This window comes from Anabrus simplex, chromosome X (genome assembly GCF_040414725.1).
Source record: "Anabrus simplex isolate iqAnaSimp1 chromosome X, ASM4041472v1, whole genome shotgun sequence".
Classification (NCBI taxonomy): Eukaryota; Metazoa; Arthropoda; class Insecta; order Orthoptera; family Tettigoniidae; genus Anabrus; species Anabrus simplex.
In genome coordinates, this window is record NC_090279.1 from 183,229,838 (window position 1) to 183,240,324 (window position 10,487).

Sequence of the window (10,487 nt, forward strand, 5' to 3'; positions counted from 1 at the left end):
GGACGGCAAATTTTCAATTCAAGTGAGGCACAAGTAACTGTGCCGGGTTGAGTGGCTCAGACGGTTGAGGCGCTGGCCTCCTGACCCCAACGTAGCAGGATCCATCCTGGCTCAGTCCGCTTGTATTTGAAGGTGCTCAAATATACGTCAGCTTCGTGTCAGTAGATTTACTGGCATGTAAAAGAACTCCGGCACCTCGGCGTCTCCGAAAACCGTAAAAAGTCGTTAGTGCGACGTAAAGCCAATAACATTAATATTAAGAGTAACTGTAGTTACAGTGTATAATTAGCCTCTTATTTCCTGGGTTGTAATTGCCAGATATATTACAGTTTTAGTAGGAATGTAGTTCATTATTTAACGATAATAGAGTTTCTTGTTATTTCTGTAAACTATAAAAATGTGACACTGAAAATGTTAGTGCAACACCCAGCTTCAGATACCACCAGCCGCCACTGCTAAGAATGTGTAAAAATATGCACATTGAAACCGAAGTATAACCATATTAGAACCACAATTCGTCGACATTTTCAGTGGTCTACACGTAACGTTAATGACTACTACTACTAAAACGTTTTCATTCCTCCCCTGAAGGGGGAGGCGGGCCCCTTAGCCGGTGACGCCGTCTCTCAGGACGAGAGATATGTGACGCTGAAGGACATGCTCGGAGAAGGTGAGGGGGTTGGCGGCCGTGGCCTATACTAGGAACTATCCCGGCATTCGCTTTGGTGCAGGAGAATGGAAAACCACGGAAAAAAATTCTCAGGACTGCCGACGGTTGGGGCCAGCCGTGAGGTCGAGCCCTGTCCCGTAAGAAGAGTAATGAAGTATGTAACAGACCCCTTAGTGGTAAGTTTGCTACCGTACCCCACGTAACATACTAAGGGTTTTCGGTGTTGTTTAGAATCATTATATACAGTATTCAGAAGTAAACTTTCTTTTAGGACGCTCTTCATAATTCTGAATTAACACTGAGCGCAGAGGAATTCTCGGCTGATAAAGCTAATGACGTCCTCGTTGCGATAACCTTATGGCTTATGATTCAACCAGCAGACTCTCTGGGTGTTATACGAACACAAGGGGATTCCTCCAGCGACTGCTATGTAGTATAAAATTACGAGATTGTATTATATGACATGAGCACTTCAAGAGTGACCTTTCTCCTCCAGAATATATAGAGAACAGGCTCGGGTTTAAGGAGAGATGTTCTGTTTCAAGGTAAATATGTTCCTAATTTCATTACTAAGCAAAGTCATATTGTACTGTAGTTATTACGCAGTGACGTGAGTAGTGGTGGCGGTGGTTTTAAGAGGGAGTGCAACTGAGCAAACATCCTGTATTAACACTAATCCGAGAGAAAATGAAAGGTGTCCGACTTTCCGAAAAATGAAGGTACCGGGAAAAGAAAGGGAAGTGTCACGAAAGACTCCCTTGCAAACCTAATACCGTCGGGCAGTCGCTTAAGTGCGACCAGTATCCAGTATTCGGGAGATAGTAGGTTCGAACCACACTGTCGGCAGCCCTGAAGATGGTTTTCCGTGGTTTCCCATTTTCACACCAGGCAAATGCGGGGGCTGTACCTTAATTAAGGCCACGGCCGATTCCTTCCAACGCCTAAGCCTATCCTATCCCATCGTCGCCATAAGACCCATCTGTGCCGGTGCGACGTAAAACCCCTAGCAAAAAATATATACCGTCGGGGTCAGAAGGAAACAAGTGTTGAGCAAGGGAGATCGGATAGGAAAGATGAAAGTGAGAAGCGTAACAAGTAAGTGGAAAGAATACCAGATTCAGCTAACGGAACCGTGGTCGCCAACCCATGCTCACAAGTGGAGACCCCCTGGTCCCCCTTTTAGTCGCTTCTTAAGACAGGCAGGGGATACCGTGGATGTTGCTTTACAGCCTCCCTCCCCCATAGGGGAAAGGTTAGTTTGTAGATTAGGGCCTAATTCCTTGCAGTGGTGAGAACACAAGTGAGCAGTGATGAGGACACAATTCAGCAGTGGTGAATTTGACGTATTCAGGAGTTTCCTGGTTGCTCACTTAGTTGTTGCAGATATCAGGCAACGATGTTAAACGTTTAACTAAGTAAAATTCTAGTAGAGCCAGCAAACGATGTTTTTCAGGAAAATAAGCCATTTACCCTGAAAAATGGGGGAGCGGCGTCCACCCATGTTCCCCCTGCACTAAGGCTCGGATAAAGACTGTACCCATGGGGAGGTTAGGCGGGGTCAAACCCCCTCCGAAGTAAAAGGGAATTTGACACTAATTTAAACAGCACATATGGGTTTTGTAATACCCTAAAATAAATTAAAATATTATAAAAACAAAAATTTGCAAAATAAGCAATTGAATTTAATCTAGTCTGCCTCTGTGGTGTAGTGGTTAGTGTGATTAGCTGCCACCCTCGGAGGCCCGGGTTCGATTCCCGGCTCTGCCACGAAATTTGAAAAGTGGTACGAGGGCTGGAATGGGGTGCACTCAGCCTCGGGAGGTCAAATGAGTAGAGGCGGGTTCGATTTCCACCTCAGTCATATTGGAAGTGGTTTTCTGTGGTTTTACACTTCTTCTCCAGGCAAATGCCGGGATGGTACATAACTTACGGCCACGGCCACTTCTTTCCCTCTTCCTTGTCTATCCCTTCCAATCGTTCCATCCCCCTCAAGGCCCCTGTTCAGTATAGCAGGTGACGCCGCCTGGGCGAGTTAATGGTCATCCTCCCCACTTGTATCCACCGATCCAGAGTCTGAAACTCCAGGACACTGCCCTTGAGGTGGTAGAGGGTCGGTTTTTCTCTCGGACTCAGCGAGGGTAAACAGATAAAGAAGAAGAAGAAGAAGAAGAAGAATTTAATATATAAAATCTGTGCCATATTTAAATGTTTCTCTATGAATATACTTATAAATTTATTGAAAATATAAATGGAAATTTTGGGCAGCCTCCGTGGCTCAGGCGGCAGCGCGTCCGCCTCTCACCGCTGGATACCGTGGTTCAAATTCTGGTCACTCCATGCGAGATTTGTGCTGGACAAAGTGGAGGCGGGACAGATTTTTCTCCGAGCACTCCGATTTTCCCTGTCATTTTTCATTCCAGCAACACTCTCCATTAACATTTCATTTCATCTGTCAGTCATTAATCATTGCCCCAGAGGAGTGCGACAGGCTTCGGCAGCCGGCACGTTTCCTATCATCGACGCTAGATGGGGGCTTTATTCATTCCTTCCCTGACCCGGTCAAATGACTGGAAACAGGCGGTGAATTTTCATTTTTCATAAATGGAAATGTTAATTTTGGTGACTTACACGAATTGTTTGTTTTTATGTTCTTAGTACCGGGCGAGTTGGCCGTGCGCGTAGAGGCGTGCGGCTGTGAGCTTGCATCCGGGAGATAGTAGGTTCGAATCCCACTATCGGCAGCCCTGAAAATGGTTTTCCGTGGTTTCCCATTTTCACACCAGGCAAATGCTGGGGCTGTACCTTAATTAAGGCCACGGCCGCTTCCTTCCAACTCCTAGGCCTTTCCTATCCCATCGTGGCCATAAGACCTATCTGTGTCGGTGCGACGTAAAGCCCCTAGCAAAAAAAAAAAAAAAAAAAAAAAAAAAAATTCTTAGTACATTCTGCACCATATAATCAATTACAATAAATATAAAGACATATTTTCGTCTTATCGAGCAGCTAGAGATTTAGAAAAACAATCAAACCTGTAAATATTTATAATACCTCCATTTTTATATAAATTATAGAAATCTTTGTGTCACACTGCATGCACGTGTTAAAGCGTGTTCTCCCCACCAGACCGCTATGAATATTTACCTTTCTCTTTCACCCACTGAGCTGTAAAAGGTACTGCTCTAAAACTAATTCAAACTTTCCTTTCTGTAAAATCTATCTGAAAGTGAAAAACAATACTTACAAGTTGATTTACGTCGCACCCACACAGATAGGACTTACAGTATGGCGACGATGGGATAGATACAGTCCCAGCAATTGCCTGGTGTGATAATGGAAAACCACAGAAAACCATCTTCAGGGCTGCCGACAGTGGGGTTCGAACCCAATATCTTCCGAATAAAAAAATGTGTTACTATAGTTTTTGTTTCCGAATCCCCCCCCCCCACACACACACATCCGAGTTCCTTCCGATAAAGATCCCTGGGTACGGCCTTGGCTCTGATGTAGATTAATTGGAAGAATGGGATGGAATAGAGTACGGTGAGATGGATTAGACTATTGCATCCGGCTAGTCCAGTCCAGGTACTGATGACACAAAAAATGCATTTGAAGTACGGTACATGGAGAAAGGTATGATGTAGAGGCGGCAAACTATCGATAGTAATCGCCATCGATATTTTCCGAAATTACGAGCTCTTAGTTTTCAAAAAGTGGAACGAATCATAAATTATCATTATGCCCGAAAATAGAACATTTATTGAACACAATCCACAAAAAATCAGTAGAAAGCACAACTATTTCATGCTATGTAATTTCTGAAATTCAAATCGGAATCACTCATAAATCTCTTCAGTGGCACGTCCGAGACATTCTCGGGCTGTACGCGCTTGCCCATAACGTGACCGCCCGAGAAATTCTCGTTCAGCTACAGTGTTCATTTTGCGATCGCCCGACATTTTCTCGGATATTGCAATATCTTTGGAAAATGTTTTACAACCTTCTCAACAGATGGCAGGAGGATTTTCAGTTGCTTTCATGAAGTCTTTGACCTAAAATGTGCCTTATCTTCTCTCGCCTACATACAGTCTCTGACAACATATAAATCTCATTTCTGGTCCCGTATTGGCATCAGCTCAACTAAGGTTAGGTTGAATGGGGAATCCCACCTTCCAAAATGCTAAGTAGTCTCTCTGCCGGCACTGAAGTCACAGGTACCCAGAGATACTTAAATGCACACCTATGAATTGGAACAAACTCCTCGCCAGTTAACTGCAAACAGCTGTAAACTTTCTGTTAGCGCGAAAAATAAGCCAAAGGCCCGAGTTATCCCGTTGCGATCTAGGGGGCCCGCTCCGCCCTTTGGACGGTGAATGAAAAAAAAAAAAAGCCAATGAGGGAAAATACTAATCGTTGACTATCGATAACAGGCAACTGACTATTGATCAAGACCAACTACAATATCAATATATATGTAATTGTAGTTGGTCTTGTATTAATGTACGACGATTGTGGTCCTATCGATAACTACCGATAGCGCTATCGATAGTTTTCCGCCTCTAGTATGATGCATAGTAGGCCATGATTTTTCTAGGGGGACAGAAATATTATTACGTATTACATATCTTCTTCAATACACAGCCCTCTTTTAAAATAGCCTGGATAAGATTATGCACAAAATATAACAAAGCCACTGAAAAATCTTCCTTTATATTAAAGCAATAAAATATAATAGTCTATGCACCATTGTAATGTTTTGTTCTCTCTCTTCCTATTTCAGCAGGGAATAATCTCTAACTCTGTGATACAGGTATATCGTGAAGGTAGTGATGGAAAATAATTTTATTCCACAGCACCTGCAAAGGCCTACTTTTCAAATAAAAACTTATTTTCAAACACATAGTTTTTGTGGTAGGCCTAGTTGTGTTTGCATTTTGTATGATAAGAACATTATATACAGGGTCTCTCTTATAAACCCAGACCGGCCAGTGGCGTTTCTACTCTCCGAGACCTAAGCAGCTGTACAGGAGGCGCGCACATATAGTTGGGCCCACGAGAGTTGAAGTCCGACGTTTAGCGCCGCCGGCGAGAAACAGTTGACTAATTCTGCTCGGAAATGGTCCGTTGCTATGGCAACGATAACAGAGATGCCACATTTAATGAAGCTATCGCTACGTGGGTTGGCTTGCTCTCAGCCGCTTTTGTGATATTATTCGGAATAATACTGTGTTAGCTGTGTTAATTGTTGCTGGTTTATGTAATAATTTAAGTGTTTGTTTCCTGATTATTTTAGTTTATTTTTTGTAAGTAAATCAGTGGATAGTTGTATAGTTCTATCCTCCATTTAACATGTGCATTTGTTGAGGTTATTGTCAGTTTAGTGAATATGAAATCTCATACTTATCGGCAATGACATGTTCAATCTTAAATGCCGAAATTATTAGCACGAGCTTAGGAACGGATCAAAGGATATTGCATTGCATTAGGCCAACATAGTTGATACAATATTCAGCCTGTATGAAAGGGTGATATGCCGCAGATGGAGGTAACTATGACAACGCAGCGTACTTCGTAGTTACTGCTTTCGCCGCTGAAATGTCAGACTTCAACTTTCGTGGGCCCAACTGTAGTTATTGACCTTGCAAGGAGCGTGCACATGTTCGATCTAGCATCAGTAGCCAGTCTGAATTTCAGCTGTTGGCATGGTGAGACAGTTATCATTGCAACACTGTATTTTCGCATGCAAAAGTTATTTTACGTATGAATCGGATCGACGGGTACGTGATGCATTTCTTCAGCAAGTTCCTTCACGAGCACAGATTCGCATACATTTGAAACTACTGGTTCAGTGCTCAATAAAAACATGCGCGCAAACGAACAGTTTTAACAGAGGAAAAGTTAGATGACAGTGGTGCGAATCTTGAACAGTCACCGAATAAATCAGTCACAAAATTAGTACAAGTAGCCTATCGTAGGGGTTTTGGTTTCTTCTGCACACGGAGCTACAAAGCTGTTACACATCAAACCGTACAGGTTTGCACGGGCCCATTGTTTAAAACCTGCTGATCCAGTCACGAGAATGGATTGTTATGGAGTGGTATCCTGTATCATTGAATGATCGTTTATTCGACCCACAGCTTGTGTTCTTTTCGGATGATGCCTGCTTTCATCTTAATGTCAATCCCGACAAGACGGAGCTCGTGGTGTTTACCAGGAGGAGGAGGAGGAGGAGGAGGAGGAGGAGGCTAGACGGACTATCAGAGCCACTCCTATTTGGGAAAGTATTAGTTAAGACAACCTCAGTTAAGTACCTAGGGGCAATCCTCGAGGCAAGACTGAGTTGGAAAAAACATATAGACCATAAGGTGGATAAGGCTCGCAAGATTATGTGGGTCTGTCGCAGGGCCGTCGGTAAGACTTGGGGCCTAGGATCTAGGGTGGTCCAATGGCTTTATATTTCTATTGTATGGCCCGCGATCACCTACTCATCTTTAGTCTGGTGGCCAGGTTCTGAGAGTAAAACTGTGGCCACCAAGTTCAACAGTATCCAAAAACTTGCGTGTCTAGGAATAAGAGGGGCACTGGATACTACACCATTATGTGCTATGGAGGCCATCCTATGCCTTTCCCCCTTACATTTATATGTTAAGGAGATGGCGAGAATGAGTGCTTACCGCCTCTGGTCACTCGGAGGATGGTCTTTCAAAATTCCGAATCGAGGTTATGCTTCTGTTCTTACAAGGCTTAATCAGACCTGGCCTACGGCAATGATGATCGGGGACCTAATGAAGCCCGGTTTTAATCTGAACTATAAGTTCACAGTGGTGATACCCACAAGAGAGTGGGTCACGGATGCTGGGGCCCATCTTAGGTCTGTGGGCTGTACATGGTACACAGATGGCTTGCGGACGGAGACGAGCACGGGCGCCGGGCTCTGGGGGCCTAAGACAAGGCTCTCCCTTCCCATGGGTAAATATGCTACTGTTTTACAGGCCGAAGTATATGCAATACTGGCCTGTGCTGTACATGTATGGAACATGCCTGGGCGTAGAAGATGCATCACCATTTGCAGCGACAGCCAGGCAATGTTAAAAGCACGATTTGCAGTTAGAACAACATCCCAAATGGTATGGGAGTACCAAAGGATTTTAGATAAGTTGTGTGAACTTAGCCCAGTTACCCTGTTATGGGTTCCTGGGCACACAGGAATCAGTGGAAATGTAGAAGCTGACAATGAAACTGGTAACATCCCAGTGGACAAACCAGTCTCACTTAGACATTTGGAAGCGGTTAACCACAGCAAGGCAGGCACGTGAATTTATCGAAGGGCCCAGCCAAAGATATAAAAAGGTCCTAATAAATTTCAATAGGACCAGAATACGAATGGTAGTTGGACTGTTGACAGGCCACAATACCTTACAGAGACACCTACACATCATGAAAGTCAGTCAAAATCCGATGTGTAGAAGATGCGGTAGGGAGGAAGAGACCTCCGCGCATGTGTTGTGTCAGCGCGAGGCTCTTGCAATTACTAGACATCGATATCTTGCCTCACACTTCGTGAACCTGGAAGACATCAGAAATGCCAACATCCGGACACTGGTATCCTTTATAGGAGCACTAGGGCTGGACTAAGTAAACCCGTTTAAGGGACACAAAGGGTCTTTATAGATCTACGTGTGGAGCTCTGGGAAGGCAGGGCTCACCCATTCCTTATCTATCTATCTTCACCTTAATGGTCGCGTGAACAGTTATAGTTCTCGCTATTGGTGTGCAGAAAATTCTAATGGTGTTTATGAAGTGCCTCGTTATGAAGGATGACACTTCCAGCATCTTTTATAAGGTAAGATTTCATATAAGATTGTATACACGCTTAAAGCAGGGCGGCCGCGCGCGACGTAGGTTGGGCTGAGGCAGCTGCTGTAGCGCAGAGTACACATGCATTCAGTTTGGATTTATAAGTGACACCCTGGATGTGGAACAAATAACTCCGGCTAATCCTTGAAGGAATACACTATTAATCTCCGCTGTACTTTTCTTTTTTCCTAGACGTATGCTGCTATTCTACTTCTCCTTGTGGTCAACTCCTCGCTGCAGGACCAGTGTTCGCGATCTGTCCATTTATCCGTACGCAGCAGTCGTAACCAGACGGGACACTGGCATACGCGTCTTCTCTGGGTAAATGGCCCTCATTCGACTGAAATGGACAACAGAGAAACTTTTCCAGCTTATCTGGACGTGCATCAGAGCTCACAAGGATGTTCCTCAGGAGAAGATACCGTCTCTCTGGAAGCAATTATCAAGATACCACCTCGCCTTGCAGGCCCTGGCTATGCGCTGTACCCCGGCTTAGGTCGGTACAAATTTTATTCTACACCTGCTGTATGGGAAACAGCTCGTCAAACTTGTTCCGAGGAGGGCGCCCATCTCGCCATTATCCGCTCTAAACAACAGGAAGACGCACTGAAGGAGATGTTTGCACGTTATCCGAATATTACTGGTTCTACATGGAGTGGCGCTGCATGGCTTGGCGTTCATGATCAGCATAATGAAGACAATTTCCTCACGGTACTTGGAGAGCCCTTGTCTCAAATTGCGTATACCAACTGGGACAGCGGTAAACCGGACAATAAAGTTTACGGAGGTCGAAAAATAGATTCTGATTGTGTAGCAATGTTACGCAAGGGAGCCCTGATCGACCTCCCATGTGATGCAAGATACGCGTTTGTCTGTGAGCAAGAACTGGGGTAAGATCCGAAAAACAAGATTGGGTAAACTAATGCTGGAATTATTGTATCTGTCAATTAAGGATAAACTCTAATCTAAATGGTGACATGGGAATGTAATGGCTGTAATTACTGCTTACACTTTTAGACGAATGTATGTACTTAATTTTTTATTTAACCATTTATTCACAGGATGTTCCACTATATGACAGTAAAACTACATGCTTTAAATAATCATGTTACAAAAAATTAACTTCATAACGACATGTGAGATACATTGATATTTCGATGGCTATTATGGTGTACATTTAAATGTGTAAATAAAACTACATGCTTTTCACGGTTTTTCAAAGAGTTCGTGAAACGTAAGAATTGTATAAATGATTTTTGAGTAATTTGCCATGATCCTCAAACTAATATGTGTGTCCTACCCTTGTCCCGTTTCTTTACGAGGTCGGATATGAAGTGAGATGAATCGTCGTAGCGAGTTTTTACGACCGGATGCCCTTCCTGACGTCAACCGGATCACAGGAGTTCATCAGATTAAATTAATGACGTGATATACGATAGTAGGAAGGGAGAGGGTGAAACCCACCGCCGGCACATAGCCTACTCCTGTCGAATAGCACCAAGGGGCTTCCTCAAGCTGTAACGGTTCAAATCCCGTTACAAAGTGATATTTGTATTCTATTATTATTATTATTATTATTATTATTATTATTATTATTATTATTTTATCTGTGAGATTACTATTATTGTAATATAATTATTATTCAATTACATTCTGCAATGCTTGTCGCTTGCGTGATTGTAGTTAAATGTATGCATATATACGTATGTGTAGATTGATACTAAAGACATGTACAGTAAAGAGTTGCTGTATATCAGATGTGGATGTGACATTGCTACATTGTGCAATACTGCTGGAGTAAATGCAGAGTCATCGCTACGTCATCGTGAGCATTTAGCGATGCGCTCACGGTCTTGGAGTTTCTTAGGGAGCCCCAGGGGATTTCACCATTACATGTAATATCTGTCGCGAGGTGGGAGTCGATGATGGTTATTTCTGGAGGTTACGTAGGTGCGTCAACCGA

General features: G+C 43.6%; 1 protein-coding gene across 1 annotated transcript; it reads left to right on the top strand.

The window, feature by feature from the left end:
• The first annotated feature begins 1,084 nt into the window (after positions 1 to 1,084).
• LOC136886010 (hemolymph lipopolysaccharide-binding protein) lies at positions 1,085 to 9,777 on the top strand. The gene is made up of 2 exons (XM_067158721.2): positions 1,085 to 1,215; positions 8,717 to 9,777. The coding sequence occupies exons 1-2, from the start codon at positions 1,201 to 1,203 to the stop codon at positions 9,416 to 9,418; spliced, it is 717 nt and encodes a 238-aa protein (XP_067014822.2). The 5' UTR covers positions 1,085 to 1,200; the 3' UTR covers positions 9,419 to 9,777.
• The last annotated feature ends 710 nt before the right edge of the window (positions 9,778 to 10,487 follow it).